Raw genomic sequence first — 25,677 nt, forward strand, 5'->3', positions numbered from 1 at the left:
TGATCTGCAGACGTGCAGGTCACCGGTTCGATTCCCACGTCCTTCAGCTCAGAGTATGACCGCGTCAGTGGTATGTTACCTGAATGCACTTTCTTTTTGCTTTTGTAACACTCGCGCTTAACACTCGCGCTTAACCGAGACCCTCCTCTCTCTCCTGGGCCCTGAACGAAGGAAGCCTTCTGCCAAAATACGTACGTAGGTTATAATCATTCGTAACGTTGTGTTCTTGACCCTAGCGTAAATCTGTCCGTTCCTGTTCGCCTCTCCAGGGGCATCGTCAAACGTCACCGGTCAAATCCGCGAGGAGCACCACTCCAACAAAAGTACTAGATATCAAATCAACGTCGTTTGCATATATACCAAAGAGCGTTTGTACAAAAAGGATAAAAAACGGAAAGCGGAGAGAGAGAGAGAGGAAAATTACAAAGCGGAGGGTAAAGAGGTGAGAGTTGAGAAAACTCTGAACCCTTCCCTATATCATAATCTAGCATTAACGGACGGGGTCCAGGCGAGTCAGGAAGATAAATTATCATTCATCGTCATTGGCCACGGCAGTCCGATCCCATCCCATCGTGTGTGATGTGTTTCATCATCGGGAAGTAGCCCTCTCAGTATCCTCATCGTCAAAGATCTCAAAGATGGCCTGTTCGTCCTTGTAGTTGTTGTCGACGACGTTGACGAGGAACCAGTCGTCCGAGATGTGTTGAATGACTTTTGCGCTGGCTGAGGTTGGGGAGTAGAGCTGCGCCCATTTGTTCCAGAGTTCGAAGGCTTCGTCCTGAAAGAAAGAGGTTGGAGGCGTTATTAATGGTGATGAGAGGATGAGAGGCACATGGCGGATGACAACGAAGGAGAATACCCATTACAGACCTTCCAAGCAACGAAACTCGCCGAATCCACAATGGTCGGCTGCACAATCTCCTGCCCCGGGAACACACCCCACGTGACCGCATTCGGCGAATCACCCTGCGTATTAGTCCTCAAATCACCCTGCTTGTTCACCGCATAGTATGTGATATATGGCAACGATGCGATCCTCGCCACAATCTTGTCCAGCGCCTGCGGGCTGATGAAGAACTCCAGGTACGCCTTCTGGTACACGAACCCGTTCTTGGGGCCCCAGCCGTACACCGGGTGGCTTGAGGGCGCGCCGTCGACGGCGGGTTGCGAGTTGATGGTGAGGTAACCCTGCGAGTTGATCCGCGCGAGGCGGGTCTTGATGATGTCGGACTCTGGGAACAATGGCGCATCGCACCAGGGCAAGACGTTGAGTTCATTGGTGCAGTACTTGGTAAAGAGGGTGTAGACTTCTTCAAGGGTTTCAGGGTGGTTCCAGAGCTGCAGGCATTCGTCGGCGGGGTATTTGAGGTTGAAGCCATAGCCGTCCAATTCCCCGAAGGCGGGGGAGCGCGCGTCGCCCCAGCGGCCGTTGGGGAAATCGTCCCAGGCTTCGGTGCGGAGAATGTAGCTGCGGAGGCGGTTCTTCCAGAAGATCGGGCGGACGTTCTCCTTCTCGCGGTTTTTGGCCAGGGACTGTGAAGCGAGGTTGAGGGTGGTGAGTGAGGATCGCAGCGGTCAGTCGGAGGGAGAAAAGTAGAAGACTTACGGGGTTCCATGGCAGAGGACGGACTTGATCAGGCGGCGCAATAAAGCCAAGACCCTCAAGAATCAGCCGCGTCGACCTCTCCAAGTTCAGTGTATAGAAGTGGAAACCCCTGATTCCCTCCTCCTTCATCTTATTGCACATGTCCACGGCCAGCTTGACACCATAATCCTTCACCGCCTTATCATCCTCCTTAATCGGCTCCAGGTCGTCAAGAATGAATTGTGGAACGAAAGTCTTGCACATGCTCGTCATGCGATGAAATCCGCCGTAGTTCTGGATGGGCATGAGACCAGGGAGGATGGGCGTGGTGATGCCGAGGCCGCGGCATTTCTTGTACCAGTTGATGAAGATGTCGACGTCGTAGAAGAGTTGAGTCACAATGTAGTCGGCGCCGGCGTCGATTTTCGCCTTGAGGTGGCGCATGTCGGCTTCAGGATCGTTTTGCTCCGTGTGGCCTTCGGGGTATGCTATCGGGATGGAAAAGATGTCAGAACGTCGCTCGGATTCTCCGCGGTACTGCATTATCGAGTCCTACCTGCAACACCAATGCAGAAATAGTCGCCGTACTCCTGCCTGATGTACTTGACCAGGTCCTCAGCGTACGAAAAGCCAGTCTCGCACTTTGTCCAGTTCTCCTGACCGCGTGGTGGGTCGCCCCTGAGGGCGAGAATGTTCTGAATGCCAGCCGCCTTTGCGTCTCGAAGAGCAATATCGATCTTTTCCCGCGGCATGTTCGTACATGTCCTATGTTGCGATGAGGGGGAAAAATGAAGATGAATAATGATCCAACGATATATCATATGAAGGCCGCTCGCGAGGACGATGAGAGAACAACACCCTGCTCGACAAAGATGTCGGGATGGGTGTGTGATGAAGGCAATCGGCCCCTCATGGCGCCGCAGCGAATCTCGATGCAGCCACTTCGGCTTCGTCGAGGGTGGCTGTCGCCCGCACTCCCGCACGCTTCGCTTGGGCCCAAATGCGCTCCATCAGCTCCACCATCGCTCCGGCCCGCATCCGCTCCATCGGTTCCACCGCTCGCGCTCGCGCCGTCAGGGATGCTTACAAGTGCATGCAGGTCTCCAGACCATAAACGGCCTGCGCAGTGGTACAGATCTGCATTGTCACATCCGAGCTGCTTCCACCAGCGTTCCATGTGACATCGATGAATTCGGGTCCGAGTTGGTACATACGTTCCTGAAAGTGATCGATGGAATGTCAGTCCACACAAGCGTTCGCGGAGAATATGTGCGGCCAACGGGATGGGAACTACTTACCATACGGTCGTAAAGATTGATGACACCAGCTTCGGTCTTTGGTGGGAAGTACTCGAATGACTGTGGACGACGGAAATAGGGGTTAAGCGACGAAGTGTAAGGAAGGCGGGAAAAAGGGGCGAAAAAGACTCACCCAAAAACACCGGCCATCGGCTAAATACATTGCAAGTCGCAACAGGAAAGTAGAGAGCAGAAGGATGAGGACAGTCAGCGACGGCGTCTCAGTGAGATATTCCCTGACTGGACTGCGGTGTTACGGTAAAGAACACTTCATGGAACGACTCCTTACCAATAGCCTTGTCGATTTTCTGAGTGATCTTCATAGTGACGAAGCGCTTGTTTCAGAAGCGGGGGAGTGAGAGAAGTGGTATGGACAAGTAGCAACGTAGGACGTTGAGCAGGGTGATTGGTCCGGTGGGGGTTGAGGAATATAAGCCGGTAATGGAGGGTTTTGGGGGCCTTGGGCAACTTCTACATATATCATGGTGCACGTACAGTATGGGACGCGCGCGACGGGCCGCTCCGCTGGGAGGGAGGGCGCAGTGGGGAAACGCCGGTGGGGTTTTGGGGGGATTTCGGACGGGCTGCGCGTCAACTGAGAACTCCCAAAAAGTGATTGTCGTGACTCACGCATAAACTGCTCATGTACTATTAGGGGATGTTTCGTTGTATTTCGTTGTATCTACGGCGGGTTGTATTCCTTTTCTACGTTGTTTGCTATGGTCGGCTACCCCATCTATCAGTCAGGGGAGCTAGTTTTCGAAATAAGCGCCGCGTACGCCTCTCTCATAATTCTTGATTCGAGTACGTTGGATGTCGCGCATTTGCTGAGCAAATGCCTGCCCGTCTGCGTCCAGCATGTGGAGCTCGCCTTGTCGAAGAGCTAGCAGTCGTTCCAGAATTCCCATGGCTTTGAAAAGCGTCAAACAGAGCGGGGTTCCCTCACGGTGGATAATGATCTGCACTGGAATTCCGCGCGACAAGTGTCGGATGATGTCGAGGTATTCCCACCACAACATCACTGAACTGCTGAACGAGTCGATCTCGGTCATTACCAGGGCGATTCCAACCGGTGGATGGCGGTTGCCGTGCAACCACCGCCAGGTGGTGCACCAGGGTAGAGAAGGTCGGAAATGTCGCCTCGTATGGCTCGGAGAAAATGCTGCAGTACGGCCCCTCAAGCAAATCGAAATAGCTGCGAGTATAACTTGTGTACGCAAGTGGGGAGATCTCCGCTCGTCTAGCACGGCGGCCGCAAAAGATTGGCCAGATGGAGTCAGTTTCAGGGAGGTCATATCGCAGCAGGAAGTTGATGTTGCTACGGTGGTAGTTTCGTGGTTTTTTCCTCTTCAAGTTGGCACTTGCCCGTCCCATGCAGAAGAAGACAACCTCTTGTGTAAACAATTCCTGAATTTTGTTGATCCAGTGCGACGCTGTAGCTTTTTCGGCTTCTGTGATGCGGTGTACATCAAGTCGTTTCTCGCGGATCATTGCAGGCGTCACGGTTGTGCGGTGTGAGGAAGCCCCATCCCTGGCACACACCCCAGTGCAGTGAGCGAGCTTGGTGTTAGTAAGTGGGTCCAACAAACTCCACACTCGCAAATTCCAACAGTGGAATCGGGACAGGTAGAGATGTGTCTTGTAGTGTGGTGGCGGCATCTGGAATCGTGACGTTGCCCATGGGGTCGTTGGTTGATGTTCGTCATGCCGCAACTTGCACTACGCAATCCCTGAGGCCTTTGCTCCCTTTGTCCGCCTCCTCTGGCTACAGCCATCGAATCCAGGTACAGTACTTCATTTCCTGGAGGGCGAACTCATACTCACCACCAACGTCTTTCCAAACGTAGTTGACCATATGTGCTGTTTTGATTTTGATTTTGATTGTCAAGCTAGGCGACGATTAAAAATGGGTAAATACGAGAACCTTGAGTTCGTGCCACGGGCTGGTTTTGGGTTTGTACGCCTCAATCGCAAATGGCGCGCTGTCCAAGAGCCGGCGCTCGTGTTGTGCAGGATTTCGACCATCTTCCCAAGTGTTCTTCAATTCGGCGGTCCGTACTCCGTAGTTTGTTCGTGGTTGACTCCCCAGAGAACTGTGCCCCACCAGCCATGGCCATGTATTTACGCTACGATGGCGATCAGTCGCTTCAGCTTTGTCGAGATCCAGCGTGGCAAGAAAGGGCGGCCAGAGACCGATGCGTCACATCCCCCAGGTCCCAAGAGCGCTGGCGCTTGTACACACAGAGTTGCAGGTCCGTCGAATAGTTCTCCTGTTCGCTGTTGTCGGCTTACCCCAGCTCAATAGATGGTCAGAGGCAATTGCATACCTTGTGTCTGCAACCTGCTCGAAAGTTCCCTCAACCCGTTGAATTTGAAGCAAATGCAAAGGTCCCACAGTGGTCAGTCGACAGGGAGTGAGTTTCCGCGAGCAAGACCGATATACATGCCGCATCGCGGTGCCCGGCATCAGGCGTCCAGTTGGGATCCTTATCCGACCAGGCAGAGAAAGAAAGGATTTACGAGGAAAAATAACACTCCATGTTGCTCACGCTCAATTCGGGTATCGATCAGAGTCGACCATCCTGCGGGAACCACAGGGCCGCCACCATAGCTGCAACAGAAACTCGAAACGTACAGTACAAACGAGTCAGCGCTGACTTTGAAGCCCATTCAAAACCTCGACTGAGATCATAGCCGAAGCGGTTGAATATATCGAGCCGGATTGGGTGTGACTGCATGCAGATGCGCATAGCACGGTGTCAAGATTGCCTGGCGACGAGAATGTATCCGCCACGTAGAGGTTGCCTCTCATCGCCCCGACGCTGAGGCCTCCCGCCGCGTCGACTCTGTTCTCCTGCATCCGACCACGGCTACAAACGCACTGTTGGAAAGCATTATATTGTGGACAGCTTTCCCGCGGCAACGTCGTTCGCGCCAATTTAAGCTCTTCCGCTACGGCCACAACGGCTTCCATGCGAGGGCTGCGCGCGCGGTCCTTCTGTTCACAAGTGACACAACTGCGGTTGTCGGCGAGCGGACTTGCGACTCCATGGATCCGAGGTCGGACTGCATATCGATACTACCCACTGCCAAACAGCGGCTGTCGAAAGCATGCCTCCCATGGGCCAGGGCAGACGTCATAGGTAATATCGCATTGTATGAATTTGTGTCGCTACGCACCGGCGTGACGGTCTCCCAGCTTACGGCGACTATCTCAACTATCTCAACAGCATAGGATAATCCATCGATGCCCCGTCGGTATTGTTAGAGAATTTTGAGGTGCCGGAATGAACATGCCAGCGAGACGATAGGCAAGTTGGAGCAATAGCCGTAAATTGCGAGGATCGACGCGGATTCTACGCGTGGTTACGCGCGACTCTAGCGCACAGTCCCACGGTGTTTTGTGGTAAACTCCCTCGCAGGCATCCCAGCGTCGTTTTTTCTTGGTGGTGGGGACACTGGGCCCCGGGTTGGTTGCTTTGTTTGTGGGTGGACGGGCAATGCCACGCACGCTTGCAGCACCGCCATGTTCGTAACTCATATGATGAATCCCTGAAATTCGGATGATGACAGAGCGAGGGAAAAGGAGAGTCCTGATTCAGACTTTGCTGTGATTCTTGATTGTGTTGCGAAACCCCTTGACCGTAGCTGCACGGCTAGCGTAAGGGCTTACCAGATACGACAACGTTTGCGTCTGTGGAGACCCTGATGGCCGGAGGTCGCTGCTGTTTTTCTTCGTAACGGCAACAGGCATACTGCGTGTGCAGAGATCACTCAGAAGCAACAGCATTGGTTGCAAGCATTGCTGTCCAACACGGTCTCGTTGCAACACGTTCCGCCAACTTTCAAATTCCCGAATTCAGGCCGGGGATTGGAATTTTACTCCTCAATACAGCTGAAGGGCAACACAACAGAGAAGACGGGCACCATCACGGGACGACTAGCCCGCCACCGTCCCCTCGCCCGGCGCTCCTAATACACACGGGCATACCTTCGTGCTGTGCGATCTTGTTATCGTGTCATTGGTCTTGCCTTTCAACACATTTTCCCACGCTGTGCCTGCGAAAGAATTCTGCACGAATACCCAGCAGTAGGCCTTTTGCTAATAGACAGTCTCACGAAGCGGTGCTGGCCACAACGCCCGGAAAGCTGACGAGACCGTTGGAGAGGCCGCACGATGCTGCTTCTGGAAGAAACAGGCAATGTCACGCACCTCAACATCCTGCTCCTCGGCTCAGCGCATGTGGGAAAGACATCCTTACGGAGGGTCTTCCTGAGAGGCTCGCATTCTAGTGGATTGGGCAAAACTCGGCATCGAGGGCCATGGCTCAGCGGATACGACCCGACTATAGAGGACTGTAACGTCATTCAGTACATACTCCCAGTGGCATCGCCTACCGGTGGATCTCTATCTGGCAGCGCTCTACCGATATCTCCTGTTGAGAGCTTAGGCTCAGGCAGCACGATCAGCAATGAGGGGGACGATGCGGATAAGGAAGTGGAAATGACAGAGGAGGATCTTTGGCAGAAGAGACGTGGCCAACGGATTGTGCTCACATTGAGCGATGTTGGAGGGCATCCGTTCTATGGCACCATCTGGGCATCTGCCATAGCTGCGGCTGACGCGTTCATCCTGATCTACGACGTCGGAAACCGACAATCCTTTGAGGCCATTTTCGGATTCTACCGTCAGATCATGGAAGTGAAATGTGCGAGGCCAGCCACGCTACCGATCATGCTGCTTGGAAATATGGTGGACAATGTAACGTCGGACCCTACAAGATCGGCGCCAGACAAACGGCCTCGGCAGGTTACGAAAGATATGGGGCAAGCGTTGGCGGATCTGCTCAAAGTTACCTTCAACGAGACAACCGTGATGGCGCCGCAGTCTGTCGCCCATTGTTTTAGGCAGATTCTGATATCGGCACAGGAGCATGCTCGAGCGCTTCTAGCATCAGGGATAGTGTCGCTCGCCAATGAAGGGAAGATGGGACATGCGTACAAATCACGGCGGAATGGGTCGACAGGGTCCCTGCAGAGCAACGATAGCGGAGGACATCGTCACTCGAACCAATCTCACAGATCAGCAACCGCTTCCACAGATCGCGTTTACGGCCAAGTTTCGCGAACCCAGGATATGGAGGCGAATAGGGGCAGGCTCAGCGCCGCTGGGAACCGAGATTCTTCCAACACCATATTGTCTGAAGGCTCAGCTATCTCAGTCACCAAGCCGTCAGGACCGCTGACCGTAGTGAATCCGACCCTCAAGTCAATAGCGTCATCCACCCTATCGACCCGCTCGAAGACAGTAGTGGATGCGAATAAAGGCCTTGGCCCCGCGAAAGCAGACAGCATCAGATTTAGGCGCGATATGGTATTCCGAGCCTGGCGAACGTTTCAACGAGGCGGCACAGTGAATGTCACCGGTGCGCAACCGAGAAGCGCAGGCGTTTCTCGGGAGGTGCTTCGGTCGCTTCTTACCCGGAGTGGAGGGAGCGAGACCTTCGGATCCTCCATTTCCGAACGAGCTGCATCCTCAATACGACTATCCGCGGGCCGCCAGCATGTGCAATCACAGCTTTCCATGGACTCTTCCGCCTCGATCCCCGCATCGCAAACAATCAGTATTGCATCATCGACGTCATCACCGGAAATAGCGTCCACATCGTCTACCCGAGCATGTGTTGAGGAGATCCCGCGTGCGCCACAAACTCACACCCTCAGTCTCTATCCCACAATACCCACCATGTCGTCTGTATCAAGCGACAGCACAATACCCTATGCTCTGTCGCGAAAGCAGACAGATGTTTCCATGGAGAGCGGAATCGATGTAAACGAATTGGAGCATATCGCTGCTCGGCACCAGCCCACTCGACGCCCGAACCTCCGAGCCGAGCACCGAACAATATCGTTTTCAAGTGACGTCGCACAATCGGTTGGGCAGGAAGAAAGGAAAGCGACACCTCCCGGATCACCAGCATTATCCCGAGTGGAAGGGTCGGCCGCCGCGTCTCCTGCTACGGGCAAGCAGAGGACTTTGCGATTGCAGAAGAGTCAACGGGATCTTCAGCAGTTGCTGGACGATTTGGAAGGCTTCAACTTTGAGGGAGACGAGTCGGATGACCAGAAAACGCAACCTCCCGTTGCTCCTGAGTCGTCAAATCAAGATCCTTTCAGAGTCCCGAACTCTGCACAGTTTGGAAGCACGCGCTCACATGCCCCAGGTGCTCTTCGAATCGAGGTCTCGGCTCCACATGTCGCGTCTGCATCAGATGATGACCTGTTATCCCCGCCTGGCGATGACATCGAGCTTCCTCCCGACGTCCAATCGGAACCATGGGAAGACATCGAGCAAGAGCGGTACCATGATTCTTCTCTACCACCTCCCGCGCCTCGCCGTCCCCTGCAAGCGCCGAAGCATCTTGGACAACATGCGAATCGATCCATCTCCTCCGGCACTGCCACTCGCGAGAACGTGAATGACACTCTCAAAGCGCAAGCCAACATGGAGCTCCTGCGCGGCATCTTGGCCGAGTTGGATGAAACGGATATGAGGAAGATTGTGGATGAGATTGCGGCGTCAAAGCAGAAGCGGCAAGGGTCTTCGAATTCGAATGATCATCGGCATCATCAGCATGACGCTCGAGAACCGCGGGATGGCGACGGCGACTTGCCTGTGATACCGAATGTTCCCGGTGGACTGGTGGGGTGACGCAAGTAGTACTACGCCAACTACGGCATCCAACACCTATCGGCATCCTTCACCTCGTACCCACTCAGCCCCATGCCGCGCTCTGCGTAGTCGACACTTCTCGCTTCACAAAAAACGGAGCCCAGCAAACGACATGCCACATATCCACTCCTGTCCTAGTATGTAGATACTCCCGTCACCTCCTCCCACCATATATTCGGGAAGGAAGTCCACCCCCTTTGTCAGCCCACTTTCTTGTGCCTCCATGGGCGGCCCAGGGCGGGACATATATACGTTCTCCCCTTGGGCAACACCATGCCTGTTTTCTGATACTTGTAAATCCTTTGTGCGTGCTTTTCTTTGTTTTCCCCTCGTGTTGAGAGCTTCTATTTCACCCTCCCTGTACAAGTTCTTTGCGTCCGTGTCCATAAATATATCGTCAGATGGTCACAGTTCATATATGTGGTCACGTCCTCGTTTGAATCTACGACTGTCTCTCAGGTTCGTGAGACCTCCCGATCGGATATGCTGCGCCACTTGCTTACGTGAAGCGCGTTGGCGGGCGGGGAAAGCCTTTGGAGCTTGTTGACTCCAGCAGCATTGTTCTCTTTGCGCTAGCGGCTTTTCAGACGGCTGTCGGTAGACTCGGTACACGTTCGGCTCGTTCGCTCTGGATCTAAATAATCCTAAATTCGCTTCCTCCATTTAGATCGCCAATACACTAGACCTGTCAAGTCGTGCGCCTCGCTCGTGCAAGCGATCCTTGCCCAACGCCCACTTGCTTTGGGTCGATCCCGTACCGGACAGTGCGCCATCTTTCTGCTTCTGAGCCCAAATATCTAGATCTAGTATTTTAGGGTTTGTGTACGGTTCTTCGACGCGTTCCGGGCGAGCCAACGCGGTCTGCTCTGGCGTCGACGACCAACTTCCTCGCTCATCTCCATCGCTACCACCCACATCGATATTCCCAGTGCGCAAAAGCAGCAATGCCAACCGAGATCCCGCCGTCTCCCACAACGCCAACGATCTCCATCGATGCGTCATCCCCGCTTATGTCGCCGATCCCAAACAAGTCGCTGTTGTCGACGAAGGGCGTGGAGCGGCCGTTGGGGCATAGCCGGGATAACAGCGAGGATTCGATCAATACGCGCAGTGGAGGTGGGACGGCGGCGTTTTTTGGTGGTGAGTGTTGACGGCCCAGCGCATGTGTCTCCTGATGATTCGTGGCTGCAGGCGAGGGCAAATCACTCCGTATGTGTGATCTCACTCTTCGGGTTCATCAACAGCTAACCTGTCCGCCGCCGAGCGCGACATCGAAATCAAACGCATAATTTTCACCGCAATCAATAACGGCGACACGGCCGGGTTGCGTGAATTTCTTGCAATTTATCCCGGGGCGACGGAAGTGTTACAGCTGCTGCTGACAACAACGTATCCGAACACGGATTTGTTCTATCAGCTAGATGAGGAGGTGTTGAATGATGCGGCCGAGTTGCTGGGGCCAAGGTATGTGCCGAAACAGATTCGTTTTGGATGGCTTGGCCAGTTTCATGGACAGCATCACCCAACCGCGATACTACCTTAGCATGACACATCTGAACGCAATCCAAATCGCCTGCGTGCTCAGCGAGGAAGACATCGCGCTCGACATCCTCGATTTCGTCGCGCGCGTCACCGAGGAGATCGAGTCCCGCAAAGTCCTCTACGAGTTCATGGGCCGGGTGTGGGGCAACGGTAACACGGTCGTGCATCTCGCCTCGTTTCAAGGGATGAGTGAGCTGGTGAAGAGATTGTTGCAGTTGGGCGCTGCGAGTCGGAAACGAAATGATAGGGGATACAGGCCGGTGGATTGTGCTGATGATCAGGTCACGACGCTGATGTTTAGTACTGTGAATGAAGGTACGGTTTTACATGTTAGAGCAGCGGATGTTGATGCCTGCCGTCGAGTAGGGGCCTCAATGAGAAGTTATGCTAAAGCTTTCTATATCGCTTAGCCGACGCAGATCGAAGTCCACCATCAATCAGCTCCCATTCCTCCCTTCTCTCGCCCCAAAACTCCAACGTCGCACTCTCGCCAATATTGGAAACATCGCCGGCGCAAGCGCATTATGGCAGCATCACAGAGTTTTTGCAATCGAGACCACGCGGATCAGAACGGCAGACGAGTTTGCCTACACTATTTCCGGACGCTAGCACGCAGGAAAGTCTGGCTGCAGCAAGCGGGGGTGATTATAAGCCGCCAGCGGTCAAAAGACAGAAGAGCTTGTCGGTGGACGGGGGAAAACTGGGTCCTCAGGTGAGTTTAGGCGTTTCCTGGACCGGTAATATATGGTACATCGCATAATTGACAGCTTTTCTTCATGGGTGATAAAGGAGTCCGCCACAGCAAAATCCACACGCACATCCCTCCCAACGATGCCGAGTTATGAAGAATTCACTAGCTCAATCACGAATCTCGTCAAGCCCCGCAAATCCAGCATCGCCCGCACTTCTACACCCCCCAAAGACAAAAGCACCACCGCCGCGCCAAAGACCAAATCCCGCTCAGTCCGCTTCGATTACGCCACGCTGCTCCTGCATCTCTGCCAACACGCCTCGCTCTCCGACAAATCCTACCTCAAGACAATCCGCGACTGTCTGGCATCCATACCGGACCTCTCGCTCGTCAGCACCCCGCAGAAAGAACTCACACCCCTCCACCAGGCGTGCACGCACGGGCACGCGGATATCGTGCAGCTTTTGTTGGAGAGCGGACGCGCGGAGGTGAATATGCGGGATGTGGAGGGGTGGACGCCGCTGCATTGTGCTTGTGCGGAAGGACATGTGGAGATTGTGAAGCTGTTGGGGAGGTGTAGAGGGGTGGAGGAAAAGGGCCCGAAAGATGGGGCTGACGGGTCGGGGATGGGGGACGCGAGTCCGTTCTATCCGCCAGATGGACCGATTGATTTGGTGCCGTATAATTCAGAGGGCGAGCTGCCTGAGGACATTGCGTTGGAGGAGAGGGCAGAGGAGATCCAAAATGTTTTGAACGGTAAGCGCATTCAGTCGCAGACGTCCAAATGACGATTTGCAGGCATCTGACAACCCTTGCGATGTTCAGATCTGAAAGTCCGCTATCCACCGCCTTTGCAAGCGTCCAGATCTTCCCTAGACGTGGATGAAGAGGAGGAGGAGGAAGGGGAGGCGGAACACACCGCCGCGTCTTCATCCACAGACGGAGAGGACACAGAGAAAGACTCGTCGCCAACTCTCCCACGGATACGAAGGCCGCTGGCAGCGCCGTCCCTCCCTGCCGCGGAACCAGCGCCAATAGAACCACAGAAGCAGCCAATCCAGCCGGCGAAACCACCCAATGAAAGGCCGGTCGAGCCGCCAAAAGCAACCGACCCAGTGCGGACACCTGCACCAACGCCTTCCCTATTACCAGCGCAGACAGCTGCTCCTCCCACATCTCCCATAGCGCGAGAATCCCGCATTCCTTTGCCCTCGTATCAGAAGACCCCAGGATCATCTACGAACTCGCTACTGGACGCATTGGGGGAAAGCGCGTCTCGCATATATGCCCCTGACAAGATACCCGACGACGTTTCCTCGAAGCCGATACGGCCTGCAGATAAAGCCGAACCCCAGCAAGCCGTTAAACCCAGTCAGATATCTCAGCCGTTGGAACCATCAGGATCTCTCTCATCAGATCCAAAGCCGAAGATTGTGACCGAACGATCAAATGGAACGGAAACTGGACCGTCAGTGGCAAAGATCAAAGAAAAAGAGGCAGCTGTCGAGCCAAAACGACGTTCACATCCCCTCCCTTCAGAACTTCTGCGCATCGAATCCTCCCCATCCGCCCTTCCCCATCGCACTTCGCAACGATCGCCAACGCAGACGAACAACCCCGTATCCCCAACACCGCCGAGAACCAACATCCCACCCGCACCCAATCGCGCCTACTCAGCTCCAGACGGCCTTGGCGCAGCCACTCCTTCCCCACCATCCACAGTCTACAGCGCCGGCAAGCCTTCTCGGCATGGTATCTCTTCCACACCATCATCACCCCTCCGTCTCAGCATCATAACCAACCGGATGCCGTCATCACTCTCCGGTGGTGCAACGCCCCCATTACCGTCAGGTACCCAAGCGACGTCGGCGGGAGAGATGATGGTCCCGCAATCCCCGTCATCGGGAAGCCCACTGGGCATGACACCCACCCGCTCGCGCATCAAGCTCTCCCGCCGACCCTCTGTTGCACGCTCGGAATCCATGTCGGTGGATTTGCAGTTCCTGCGTGGGGAGACAGGGGCCAATTCGCCATCGTACTCGTCGCCGTTGGCAGCGACGGCATCCAGCGGGAATATATTTGCAGGCGACGGTGGTGGGGTCAGTGGGGGCGGAGGCGCGGGGTTGCCGCCGCGTTCATTGGACCTCCACCAACGTTCATCGCCATCGTTGCTCCCTACGCAACCGCACGCACCCGTCCCGCCGGTGAGCTCGCTGGTACGGCATGGCACGTTATCCGCGCCACAGAAGAAATGGTCGCAGACGCGGGTACTGCCTTCTGGGTCCCCATCGTCCGCTCAGAGTGCTAAAAGCGCAACCATGGCATCGCCAGGGTCCGCGCCGCCACCGCGGTGGAAGGCGCATAATAAAAGTGGGGATGGAGGCGGTTCGAAAGTGGCGACCGCGGCCCCGCCGCCGTTACCGTCGCTGAAGGAGCAGATGGCTGCGAAATCAGATCCGGAGCTGGATTTGGGGCTTGCGGTGGTCAGGAAAGGGAGTGTCAAGGAGCGGATCGCCGCACTGAATAAATCGAAGGAAAGCCTTCAGTAGCCCGCACGTCCAAAGGATTGAGCTTTTGTCGTTCGAGAAACTGTTGCGATGTCTTTTCATATCAATGCCGCCACGTTTGCCTTCGACCTTTCTGTTTCTTCGCCTTCCTCAAAAATCTAACCGCTCCTCTGTACACACATTTTTTTGGGTTGCTCTATATCTACAATAGTATGCGATTTGCGAATGCTCCGACTTCACATCACGAACCTAAACTCCTATTTACAAAACTTCACCGTTTACACTCCCTTTAATGCCTTCTCGGAACTGATACGTCTTTTTCCTGTGTTTCGTCGAAAACGCCCATCCGCAGCCACACAGAAGCTAACCTACTTGGTAGCAGCACGGGCACTTCCGCCATCTTTCAAACCGGTGACGGGTGGATTCACGTATGGATCGTTCGACCTGAAACACAGAAGCAGAACATATCAGGTTAAGCCCTCCAAATCAACTAGTCACAAAAACATGTGCAAAACATCGCCAAACATACAATTGCAGAACATCCGGCCTCCTCTCCTTCCGATACTCCAAACACCTCCTAATGAAATCCTTCGTCTCCTGCGAAACGACCGGTTTGACTGGGAACTCGAGCTTGCCGGCGTCGCGGGTGATGGTGCTTTCTTCGAGGATCGTTTGCTGGCTTTGGTTGTTGCCGAACGGTTTGGCGCCGTACAGGAGTTCGTAGAAGATGCAGCCGAGGGACCAGACGTCCACCTGCGCAGATGGTGACAAAGACCATAGAGAAGAGCATGGATATACACTTCATCGAGAGGGCGTCGGACTGAGCCGCGACTCTTACCTTGCTGGAAATCTTAACAGGCTCCTGTCCCCGCCGACCGCCAAAGACTTCCGGCGGGAGATACCAATAGGTGCCAGCACCCTGGCTTGTCAGCTCAATGTCCTTAACGCCTAGAGGTGCGAATCCGGGCGTCCGGAAGCGCGGCTCAGCGTTTTCCACAATCTTGGAGAGCCCAAAGTCCGTCAGCTTGACTTCTCCTTTGTGGTAGAGAATGTTGCCTTCAACAGTGGAAACGTTAGTCCTATACATTGAAGACACAAAACCAGTTATCGAGACTCGCCCCAACATACCCGGCTTCAAATCATAATGAATAATCGGATTCTCCAACTCATTCAGATACTTCAACGCCCCCAAAACTTGCGTCACAATCGACCTCGCCTCCTTCTCACACACCGCCTTCACAACCTGCAAATACTCCTCGAGATCCCTGCCCTCGCACACATACTCCATAACCGTCGCAAACGACAAATGATCATACTCAAACACATCGTACAGCCTCACGACGCGCGGGTGCACGAGTGTCTTATGAATGCGATATTCGCGGATGGAGTGCTTGATATACGACTGCTTGCGTTCCTCGCTCCATGTTTCGTTTAGGGAATGGAGTTTGCAGGCGACGTGGCGCATGTCGATGGTGTCAAAGGCGCGGTAGACTTCGCTGAAGCCGCCTTTGCCGATGAGGTTGAGGAGGAGGTAGCGGTCGTTGAGGAGCGGGTGGCCGCTGAAGCGGGAGGCGTCTTCGTCATTGATGCGGCGCCAGGCGCGGATGTGGAGGTCGCGTTGGAGGGTGAGTTTGTCGAGTAGGACCTGTGTTTCGGTTTCTTCGCGTTTCAAGGCAGCCAGGCGTAGTTTGGCGATTTCGTCAAGTTCAAAGTATTCCCCAGATGAGATGGGTTCGAGTGGGCTTTGCGTGGTGTTGGAGGAGCTGTTGCCGGCGGCATTCGTCCGAGCATGTGGCATGGGTTTCTCCAGCGACCCACCATCTGATTTGAACCCTGACTCGGTATTATTGTTGCTCGCCTCCGCATGCAATGCCTTCGTCAATCGTAGCCGTCTAGCCAGCAACTTCCGCTTACGCTCGATATCCTCCTTCTCCCTCCCAATCCTATTGAGCTGATCATGCTGTTCTTTTAGCGCATACCCGTCCTCCCATCGTTCATGAAATCCCATGCCATGCCGGTCATACTTGATGCTCCCTAATCGCAGCAGGTGCGCATTAACCTTCTCCCGCGCTTCTCGTCCGCTTTGTGTCGCTTTTTCTCTCAGCATATCGACCAAGAGCAACCGCGCCTTGGTTAGTTGAGCGTTGGCTTGTGCTTCGATGTTGGCGATGCTCTGTTGGGCTTCCTCACGTAGCGCGCAGGTCTGGGCTTCCAGGGCGCTTCGTTCGTGCTCCAGCTCCTGGATTTGCTTTTGCAGTTCCTCCCGATCGTTGGTTGCACCTCGGAGCTGCACTTGGGTATTTTCGTTTGTTTGGGCGAATGTGTGCAGCTGCGCCCGGAGTTCCTCCAACTCCTTGACTAATGCGTCGTTGACCTTCTCGGAAACACGAAGGGGAGCATCGGTCAGGAATGGTGCGGAGTCCAATCCATCAGTTCCCGTACCATCATCCACCTCTCTGCTGCCAGCCCTGGAACGCTTGTTGCCGTCCTTCACGGGTGCTCGCTCAGAGCCTCCAGCGGTTTTTGAAAAGTATTCATGAATCTTCTTGGTTGAGGCTTGTGCAGACGGTTTGGCACCGGGCGACATTCCGGTCGGGGTGTGTATTAAACTCGATGCTATCTGCGCGTCCGCTCCGTTTGTCCAGACCAGCGCATTGTGTCCACCACCGTCCAAACGTTGCGACCACGACTTCGTATGCCGCGCGGGAGTTTTCAAGCCTGATGCCATCGCATCCTCATTGGACAATAACGAGTGATTCGACAAGGAGTTATTATCTGGCTTCTTCTCTTCGCCTGCGACATTCTGGGGAACACTCGCTCCCAACGTTGGGACTTCCTTCTTTCTCGCAGTCTGCAGCCTAGTAAATCTCCCTTTGACAGATATGGTAGTTCGGACGGACCGATCCAGATTGCCCCATCTGATGATCTCGTCCCAGTTGTCTCCGTACATCTCGTACCCACGTAAGATGATCGCATCCTCAGCCTCTGTGAAGTGCGGCGACTTTTTCTTCTTGGCGGGCACGCTTCCATGGTTTCCGAGACCGTCGTCTGCAGTAGTGTCTGGTTGTGGGTGCTCGGCAGCGTCGACGGATTTATGGCTGAGCGCCAAGGGGCCGACAGATGGGAGAGTATGCGAGTCATGTTTGAGTATCCCAGGCGCATCGTTGCTTCTGGTCAATTCTGGCAGACCTGATCGTCCAGTGTCGTTGACAGAGATGGCGCGACAAGATGTGCTGCAAGCCGTAACACTTTTGGACTGCGGCATTGGGGAAGGTGGTACAGAGGCCCCAGCGAGCGGTGAATCCGCTGACAGGGATCTCTCCTTGCCATGTCCATCATGTTCTAGGTGAACGAATAGAGGCACGACGATATCATCCTTCTCATTGGTTGTCGTCTGTTCTCCACAATGTCGTTTCCTACGTCTGTCGTCATCTGGGTCCACGTCTTGCCTTGGCCGACTTTTCAGCGTTCTTTCGTCTGCATTATGATTTGTAGCGTACGGTTCGGCGCTCCCGGCAGCGTTGCCTTGAAGCACGGTGAGCTTTCGTTTCGCAGGGGAGCTCAGGTAGATCTCACTTTTGGACTCGATAGTGGGGATAGGGTTTGGTGATGGTGATGGCGGCCGAGAAGGTTCTTCTTCGAGGTGGGTGAGCATCCTCGCTCGACGCTTGCGATATCGGGCGAAAGCGTGAGCAGACACCGGCTTCACTCGCTCCCTGCAAGCGAGGCCTTGGGTGATGCGATACGGAGATTGGACCCGGAGACAGCCGCGATGGGGTATGCTTTCGTTGCCCTTCGGTAGCGACTTGCCATCCGGACACGGCGTCCTCTCGTGCGTTCGTCCGGACACGCGCAGTCGTCAGCGAACCTTCACATTCGACAGTGTGACGAAATATCCGAAACACACCCATGATCCGTCGCTCACATCTAGTAGTTCTATAATGTCCTCAGTATTGGTATCCGAGGATGCCCGATGCCCGACAGCACTCCGTCTCGCCCATGCAAGTACTCTATCCAGAATCGTGCGATCAGTGATTTACCGTATGTGCTGATTTTGTCGGGAACATGAGTGAGCGGAGGAAGTGAAACGGTTTTGAAACAGTGAGATCACAGCGAGGCTCTCAGGTTTTACGGCCAAGCAATCGCGTTTAAGTTATTGCGGGTGGCGGTGTCCCCGGCTTGCCATATCGCGAAAGAGAAGCTCAGAAGCCTACTGTATGCCGTAGCCGCAACGACAAATGGAGGCTTTCAGGAACTCCGCAAACCACGCATACGAAGCAGGAGGTGCAATCGAATAGTAGAAGACTCGAGACGAGACGCCTTCGATTTGTAAGTCTCGCTTATTTCAAAAGAAGTCATTTCACGCACGGTCGACCAGGAGAGCACAACTATCGGGCGTGGGAAAATCGCCATTCGAGCTCTTTTTTGTCACAGAGACCACGATCTGTTACGTGTACACGTAATAACGGCCGTTCTGGCCCATTGGGATAGCAAGCGTTGCCAAAATGTATGGCGGCTCTAGTGGAAATGCTAGCGGGCGCACGGACGGCTCGTCGGGATCTTCCCGCCGGCCAAACATTGCGGTAGACTTGCCACGGCCAGACCGTCGACCATCGAGGCCCGCTCCCTCAGCTTCGAGCAGCTCGCAGTCGTCTCGGCCGATAAGCAACTTGCTTTCACAGCTGGAAGATTTTGCGCTGGATTTCAACCCAGCTGCTGCACCGCAGCAGCAACGACCGCAGCAGAACACGAAGAGTCAGGATAGCGAACCTTTATTTCGTGCCAGAAACGGCGTAGGTTCCAGAAATGGAGCACATACCAAAAGCCCTGACGATTTTGGGAGCAGTTTTGGGGATGTTGACAACGATATGGGGGCGGAGGCGGATAAGATACTGGCGGATCTGGAGAAACTGCTGCCTGGCCGAGGAAAGAGCACGAGAGGCACGAGAAAAGATGTTCCCGCCAGAAGTGACACCTCCGCTTCGACTGCTAGGGATGCAAAGCTAACGCCTCCAAGTCGAACGACGTCATCGGCGGCATCTCCAAGATTGGCTTCTGAAAACAGTCAGGTTGGTATTTGGGAAAGAGTCAGATCTCAAGATAACGCGACTTGCACTGCTGACCCCTTCTTCTTGCAGAGGAGCCAGGAACCACTACAACGTTTTTACAACGGCCCACAATCGTCTTCCACAACTTCATTAAACTCCATCAAGCGTGAATTGGCGGCACCGCCAAGGCTCGCGATATCACCCAAAGCTCCATCCTCAACCAACACACGGCCAACCCCATCATCACCTCTCACCAACACCTCATACGTACCCGATGTCTCCCGCTACTCCCCAGCTCGCCGATCGTTATCGGCAGACGACATACCATCGCCTTTAGGGACCGACGTGCCCTTATACGCTTTGCTTTTGAGGCCCATAAAAGATCTCATGGAGGATCCGGGAAGCAAAGCCGCGTCCACGAAGGACGACCTCTTTATGCCAGGAGGCAAACGACTCAGCTCCTTCACGGTCATGAGCGGGCAATCCATGATGGATGTTGCAGACGGAATGATCATTCAGATCATGGAGCAAGAAGCCGACAAACTGGCTGCGGAATTCCCAGTTCTGACGTCGGAGAAGTACGACGCCAAAAAGAAAGCGTTAAAGGACACGATGGCGAGGATAAAAGCGCTGCAGAAGCGGCTCGCACTTGAAACAAAGATCAAAGAGGCTGCGAATTCCTTGAATAAGCTGGATTCTGGAGGAGATCGAGGCAAAACGCAGCAAGCAAAGGAACAGTTGGCGCATGCAGAGAAGAAAGTTGAGGCGATCGCTGCCGCCCTGTGGGAGGCAGTGCAACAGCTCATAGAAATTGAGCGCTCGATCCTAAAGCATGTTGCTGGTGTCCTGCGCTGGAGCGCAACGAATGCGAAGGAGCAGCAGGCCAGTAAACCTTCGCCGCCTCGCAATGCCCAGAGCCGGGACGCTTCCAGGGATGTCCAGGAGCGACTTAACTCGGCCGAGATCCGCATCAAAGAGCAGCATCGCGAAAACGATATTCTGCGAAAGACTGTTTCCCAACTGGAGTCAGAACAGGAGCCTTTGCGCAGCTTGGCAGCGCAAGCCAAGAAGGAGGCCCGCGTAACGCGGGAAATCCGTGACAGGTACCGTACCGACCAAACCACGAAGTCGGAAGCGGAAGACCTGCTGAAACTGCAATTAGCCGTCGCGCGAGCGGACATCGAGCACCTGACTGAGGAAGTGCACGAAGCCCGCAACAACCACTCGAAATTGCAGTTGCAGCTTGACGATAACGTTACCCTGATGGAGGAGAAGGACCGTACCATTGCGGACTTACTGGCGCAGGTGGAGGAGCTGACAACGCAGGCTGACATGAGCTCGCGGGCTGCGGACCAAGCGCGGTCGGTCCATAAACCTACCCGAAACAGCGCGTGGTACCGCGAGCAAGTGACGGAGCAGGTCGCTTCGCACTCTGCAAAGATGCGAGCTGTCCTTGGCGACCAGTTGAAAGAAGCCGTTCTGGAACGCGAGCGCATGCGTTTGCAGTACAATGAGCAAACGGAGATAGCCAGCGAGTTGAGGTCCCAATTGGCGGAACTGCGTCAGAACGGTAATAAAGGCAGGGATTCCCCGCGGGCTCGCGGAGCCTTCCGCGGTGGTGATTCCGGAAGTGACACCGAGCCAGAGGCCCTCACGCCTCGGAGCCCAGGCAGCGGGTCATTGCGCTCCCCGTCCAGGCTGCAGGCTTCGGATAACTCAAGGAGACGGGATCCAAAACTGCTGGCTGCACAACTCGACCAGCAAGAGCAAGTCATCTCCGATCTCCGGCGGCAGCTTGCTAAGAGTAACGAGAGTTCCGCTGGGTCTGAAGATGATCAGAAGAGGCTGATGCGACTGTACGATGACATTGTGGCTGCTAAGGAGTCGAAGGACTCGTATTCGCGCTCGTACAGCGTAGATGTACTCACGAAGGAAGTGCAGAGCTTGATACGAGAGCGGCGACGGGCATCCGAAGAAATACAGAACCTGCAGCGACAAGTGGAAAGTTCCGTCGCTGTCGGATTGGAACAGGAGAAAGCGAACAGCAACATGGCGAAGCTTTCGCAAGACGCCGCACGCGTGGGTGAGATGCGACGGGAATTGCAGAGGGTGGAGCAGGAACGAGACACGGCGATGGACGCACAACGTGACCTTGAACGGCAGATCGCGTCACTGAAAGACACCCGGGATTCACCACGCGACCGAGATCTGAACAACGACAAGGTTGCTGACCTGGAAAAACAGATCGCCGCTAAGGATGACGATATAGATAGATTAGAAGACGAGCTGGACTCTGTCAAGAACAACGTCGCCCGGTTGCAGAGGGAGAACAAGGATCTTTCCGCGCAAGTCGACGAATTAGACCAGGACATTCAGGCGCAGGAGAAGGAGTTCGAAGACCGCCTTGCGCGCGAGAAGGACGAGATGAGCGCCAACCATCGTAATGAGCTGGGCTCATTGAACGAGGCGTTGACGAAAGCGAGAGCGGATGCGGATCAGTGGAACCGACGGTGTGATGAGCTCCAACGGCAGTTAGAGGCTGAGAAGGAGTGGTATAAGCAGGAGATGGTGGACTTGCAAGCGAACCATGCGAAGGTGATGCAGGATTCGGAATCGAGGTTCCAGCGTGAGATGGACGAGCTGAATGATGAGCTGACGTCGCTTACGAAGGAGCTTGCGTCAGGTGGAGGTCCGGCCGCCATTGCTGCGCTGACCGAGACGCTTGAGAATGCGAAACGCGAGCATAGCAAAGCTATTCAGGAGCAGCAACAAGCGCATGATCGGGAGGTCGATGCATTAGCCAGCCGCCACGACGAACTCAAAGCCCGGTTCGAGTCATCCGAGCAAGCCCTCATGTCTTCCAAGCAGCAATACTTTCAAGAACGCGAACGGCTCCAGGAACGCATCGACAACGCTGCGATCGAGCGCGACCTCGCCATCCAGGAGAAAACCCAAAACGAACAAATTATGAAACAAGCGCAGGCCGAACTGAACGATGTGCGTGAGCGGTTCGAGAAAGTTTCGAAAGATTTCCAGGAAGCGCAACGCCGTGCCGCGTCTGCCGAAGACGAAGCTAATGGCATGATCATGGAGCTGGAGAAGATGAAGATGGGTCTTGAAAGCCGCGACGCCGAAATCTCGAAACTCAGCAGCACGTTGGCCGAGAAGGAACACCAGCTGAACGAAGCGCTATCTATCACCAGCGAAATCGGCATGATCCAACAGATGCTTGAGGAGAAAGAGCATACCATCGTGCAAGCGCAGCGCGAAGCCGAGAACGCGAAACGCGAGTTGGTCGAATACAGAGCTGCGATGGAGGATAAGGAGAAGGACTTTAAGGAGGGCCAGCAGCTGTTGGATACGATGCAGCAGATGGTGATGAGCTTGAAGCGAGGACGCGCCGACTTGGTGGAGGAGATGGAGGATGCGAAGTATAGGGAGGAGATGATGAAGCGGAAGGCGGATGGGTTGGAGAGGACTGTTGAGCAGGTTTGTATCAATGATCCGGACTTCACCGAGAAAAAGACATTGTATGACTGATAACACCCCATTTTCCCCACAGTTGACACGAACGACAATCGAACTAACAGCCCAATCCCGCAACCTCGAATCCACCGTCTCGACCCAAAAAGCCGAAATGGACACCCTCCGCGAAAAAATTCAGGACCTCTCCGTCGATCGTCTCGGCAGCGGGGACAACGGGTCCACGGCGGCCATGCGCGCTGATTTCCGGAAGTTGATTGCGGATCTGAGATCGGAGCATGCGGCGTTGCTGGCGAAGGAGGGTGAGGCACGTGCGGAGGCGGAGCGGGAGGTTAGGAGGTTGAAGAGGGAGGTTGGGGCTAGGTGACGTGGTGGAAGGTCATGAAAGTGTCGGCTGAGGGAGAGCGGACGGGCAGCTGGGTGGCCATGCCATCGAAGAAACGAAAGGGAGAGGAGAGGATATGGCTGATAGGGAAGTACGGTAGTACGGACTCTTTCCGAGCTGTTGCTAGCTCAAACATTCCATCCGCGAGAGTGGACCTTTTGTATTTAATATTGCATATAGGCTTAGGGCTTTAGGATGTTGGCATATAGAAATACAATCTCGACTCTCAGAACAATGGCTTTATTGGATGCGGGAAGGAACTCAGCTGTGCAGTTATCCGCTGAATAGTAGTGGAGGGACTAGGTCTACCTCTCGAATGCTTTCTGTTTTCCTCTGTGCTGATCTTCGCCTCCAACTCAGCCTCTTTCCTTTGCATTCTTTCGACGGTCGCTTCCATCCTGATGATCCCCATGGCTTTTTCATTCTCGATAAACCAGCGTACGAGCGTGTCCTTCTGCTTGACGAATCCCTTCTTTCCAGGATGGCTCTCTCGCCATCCGCCATGGAGGCAGTTCACCAGGCCATGGTAGTTAAGAACATATTCACTACCCCGGATCTCCTCAGAATAGTGGCACTGTGGAGGAGGTTAAGAGCGTCCATCATCTTCTGGAGATGATAGGCGACACCCTCTGCCAGGAGATGATTGGGGTTGACAAGGGCTCCCTCTCTCGGGAGATGCTCGGTATCGATAAGGGCTCTGTCTGCCCGGGTATGCTCGGTGTTGATAAGGGCTCCGTCTGCCAGGAGGTACTTGGGCTTGGCGTATATGTTGGTCTCCGTGGGTGAGATGTATCTGAGTGCCCCTCCGTCGAAAGACAGACAGGTCGATTGTTTCCTCAGCGTTTCGGATCCATGACTTCCTTCAAACCATTTGAGAATTGCGGAGGCGATTTCGTCAGGAGTACGAGGGTCTCCCTTTGACTTGCGCAGATGAGGCGAAGTGATGTTAGTGGGGAGACTCCAGATTGATCGAGCCGCACGGTTTTCTTGTTGCTCACCCCCGCCCTACACTCATAGCATAGATACCCCCCGCCTCTCCCTTCACCCCTCGGCAATCGGGTCGAAAAAACACGTCAGAGAAGTCTGACATCCCAACTTCACACCTCCGCCCCACATAGGGGTTGGCGCGAGGCCTCAGAAAAGAGGCCCATGTTTGAGTAGAAGAGCCGATGTGAGCCGCCGTTATCTAGCACGGTCGCGTCCACCTTTCCACCTATCCACCAGGTCGCGTCCGGCCGTGAGATGCAGGTTGGCGGACAGCGCGGAGATGTCGAACCACCCCCCCCCCCCCCCCCCCCCCCCCACTTCCCACCGACCGTTAGAGCAGCGGGCCATTGACTTCTGAGAGCAGGAGAAGGCTGGTGGCCGGCCTGACGACCGCACGCGTTGCAGGCAGCGCGGGCGGTTTTCAGGCCAGCCTCCAGAGACCAGTCCTCCAAGCCGTCGACTTTGTCGCAGCGCACCAGCAGCAGCGGTTTCCAGGCGCAAGACACCGGTAACCTCTATCATCGACGCCGGGGGCGCGCGTGCGAGACAGGCGGCTGGCTGCGGCTTTGGGCATCGTAGAGCTGGTGTATATGTGCCTCGTTCGGATTTGTTTCATCGAGTCGAACAGCGAAAAGAAGACAGCGCATGAGGAAACGTCATTCCCCAGCTGCATTAACGATCCCTCGTCGGGGTTGCGCTCCCATCATGAACACGATTGGGTGGTGGTTCTCCGCCATAAGTCTCGTACTCTCGTAATCTTTCCATCCCTGACGCTGCATGTCGCCGTCGGTCGGGTGTCGTTCGCGAACTGTCTGGTTTCTTGTGCAGGGGGTTCGAATCGTCGTATCGAGTTGTATTTGACGTGTGGTTGCCCCGAAGTGAACGTCACGAGTAAGTGGTGGCTCCGAGTAACGTCTGCAATCGTGATGTGACTACAGCTCGAGAGGTGCAGGAAATTGGCAAAGCGATGGACGAGGGCGGGTTAACGGAATGGCACCTCTTTTATGTGTTTGCGAGAGCTCTCGACGGCGTTCGCATGGTTCGCTCAGAGAAAGGTGAGAGGTGCCCTCCACCAATCGATGATCGAGTGACCGAACACTGTAGAACAGAGATTGCGTATCGCAATGGAAGTCTGAAGTCAGCAGGGGATTGATGGTCTGGAGACGAGCACAACCGAGTCAGTGATGCGCCGCCGGAGTTGCTGCGATTTCCAAGTGCGACAGCGCGACTGACAGTGGTTGCAGCCGATAGCTTTCATACGTGGAGCTAATGCGTGTGACACGCATGAAATGGTTTGAACACAACGTTGGGAATTGAGTGTGAGCGACTTAGAAGGAAGTAAATATGGTCCTGTGGCTCAATGGCAGAGCTTTCGACTCCAGATCGAAGGGTTGCGAGTTCGATTCTCGTCGGGACCA

At 54.7% G+C, this 25,677-nt stretch overlaps 6 protein-coding genes and 1 non-coding gene across 7 annotated transcripts; 4 read left to right on the forward strand and 3 right to left on the reverse strand.

Annotated features, from left to right (window-relative positions):
• Window positions 1-517: 517 nt before the first annotated feature.
• EV422DRAFT_243216 (methylenetetrahydrofolate reductase-domain-containing protein) lies at window positions 518-3,445 on the reverse strand. Its single transcript, XM_053065672.1, has 7 exons — window positions 3,017-3,445; window positions 2,884-2,943; window positions 2,673-2,803; window positions 2,142-2,350; window positions 1,607-2,073; window positions 871-1,533; window positions 518-778 (listed from the first exon to the last, which is right to left on the reverse strand). Exons 1-7 carry the CDS (start codon window positions 3,044-3,046, stop codon window positions 590-592), a joined length of 1,749 nt encoding a protein of 582 aa, XP_052928744.1. The 5' UTR covers window positions 3,047-3,445; the 3' UTR covers window positions 518-589.
• A 1-nt stretch (window position 3,446) lies between these two features.
• Window positions 3,447-4,461, forward strand: EV422DRAFT_243210 (uncharacterized protein). Its single transcript, XM_053065671.1, has one exon. It carries the CDS (start codon window positions 3,742-3,744, stop codon window positions 4,399-4,401), a length of 660 nt encoding a protein of 219 aa, XP_052928745.1. The 5' UTR covers window positions 3,447-3,741; the 3' UTR covers window positions 4,402-4,461.
• Window positions 4,462-6,867: 2,406 nt separating this feature from the next.
• EV422DRAFT_243255 (uncharacterized protein) lies at window positions 6,868-9,648 on the forward strand. The gene has a single exon (XM_053065673.1). It carries the CDS (start codon window positions 7,061-7,063, stop codon window positions 9,593-9,595), a length of 2,535 nt encoding a protein of 844 aa, XP_052928746.1. The 5' UTR covers window positions 6,868-7,060; the 3' UTR covers window positions 9,596-9,648.
• Window positions 9,649-10,205: 557 nt separating this feature from the next.
• On the forward strand, window positions 10,206-11,924 carry EV422DRAFT_243290 (uncharacterized protein). The gene is made up of 4 exons (XM_053065676.1): window positions 10,206-10,756; window positions 10,861-11,080; window positions 11,160-11,473; window positions 11,569-11,924. The coding sequence occupies exons 1-4, from the start codon at window positions 10,561-10,563 to the stop codon at window positions 11,916-11,918; spliced, it is 1,080 nt and encodes a 359-aa protein (XP_052928747.1). The 5' UTR covers window positions 10,206-10,560; the 3' UTR covers window positions 11,919-11,924.
• A 9-nt stretch (window positions 11,925-11,933) lies between these two features.
• Window positions 11,934-13,369, reverse strand: EV422DRAFT_243260 (uncharacterized protein). Its single transcript, XM_053065674.1, has one exon. It carries the CDS (start codon window positions 13,083-13,085, stop codon window positions 12,261-12,263), a length of 825 nt encoding a protein of 274 aa, XP_052928748.1. The 5' UTR covers window positions 13,086-13,369; the 3' UTR covers window positions 11,934-12,260.
• A 1,192-nt stretch (window positions 13,370-14,561) lies between these two features.
• On the reverse strand, window positions 14,562-18,147 carry EV422DRAFT_243265 (uncharacterized protein). Its single transcript, XM_053065675.1, has 4 exons — window positions 15,485-18,147; window positions 15,195-15,412; window positions 14,886-15,109; window positions 14,562-14,800 (listed from the first exon to the last, which is right to left on the reverse strand). The coding sequence occupies exons 1-4, from the start codon at window positions 18,009-18,011 to the stop codon at window positions 14,725-14,727; spliced, it is 3,045 nt and encodes a 1,014-aa protein (XP_052928749.1). The 5' UTR covers window positions 18,012-18,147; the 3' UTR covers window positions 14,562-14,724.
• Window positions 18,148-25,605: 7,458 nt separating this feature from the next.
• EV422DRAFT_t24 lies at window positions 25,606-25,677 on the forward strand. The gene has a single exon. It is a non-coding gene; the product is annotated as a tRNA-Trp (tRNA).

This window comes from Fimicolochytrium jonesii (assembly GCF_025526975.1).
Source record: "Fimicolochytrium jonesii strain JEL569 chromosome Unknown EV422scaffold_3, whole genome shotgun sequence".
In the NCBI taxonomy this organism is placed as follows: domain Eukaryota; kingdom Fungi; phylum Chytridiomycota; class Chytridiomycetes; order Spizellomycetales; family Powellomycetaceae; genus Fimicolochytrium; species Fimicolochytrium jonesii.

Bases quoted from the DNA above. Each gene is read 5' to 3' on its own strand.
- EV422DRAFT_243216 (XM_053065672.1), bottom strand. From the start codon at position 3,046: ATGTATTTAGCCGATGGCCGGTGTTTTTGG. The intron at 2,944-3,016 runs GTGAGTCTTTTT...CGTCGTCCACAG, and splicing joins CCGATGGCCGGTGTTTTTGG to TCATTCGAGTACTTCCCACC. The intron at 2,351-2,672 runs GTAAGCATCCCT...ATCGCAACATAG, and splicing joins CTGGAGACCTGCATGCACTT to GACATGTACGAACATGCCGC.
- EV422DRAFT_243210 (XM_053065671.1), top strand. From the start codon at position 3,742: ATGTGGAGCTCGCCTTGTCGAAGAGCTAGCAGTCGTTCCAGAATTCCC.
- EV422DRAFT_243255 (XM_053065673.1), top strand. From the start codon at position 7,061: ATGCTGCTTCTGGAAGAAACAGGCAATGTCACGCACCTCAACATCCTG.
- EV422DRAFT_243290 (XM_053065676.1), top strand. From the start codon at position 10,561: ATGCCAACCGAGATCCCGCCGTCTCCCACAACGCCAACGATCTCCATC. The intron at 11,081-11,159 runs GTATGTGCCGAA...ATACTACCTTAG, and splicing joins GCCGAGTTGCTGGGGCCAAG to CATGACACATCTGAACGCAA. The intron at 11,474-11,568 runs GTACGGTTTTAC...TATATCGCTTAG, and splicing joins GTTTAGTACTGTGAATGAAG to CCGACGCAGATCGAAGTCCA.
- EV422DRAFT_243260 (XM_053065674.1), bottom strand. From the start codon at position 13,085: ATGATCCTGGGGTCTTCTGATACGAGGGCAAAGGAATGCGGGATTCTC.
- EV422DRAFT_243265 (XM_053065675.1), bottom strand. From the start codon at position 18,011: ATGCTCACCCACCTCGAAGAAGAACCTTCTCGGCCGCCATCACCATCA. The intron at 15,110-15,194 runs GTAAGAGTCGCG...CCATCTGCGCAG, and splicing joins CTGTTAAGATTTCCAGCAAG to GTGGACGTCTGGTCCCTCGG. The intron at 14,801-14,885 runs GTATGTTTGGCG...TCTGTGTTTCAG, and splicing joins AGGCCGGATGTTCTGCAATT to GTCGAACGATCCATACGTGA.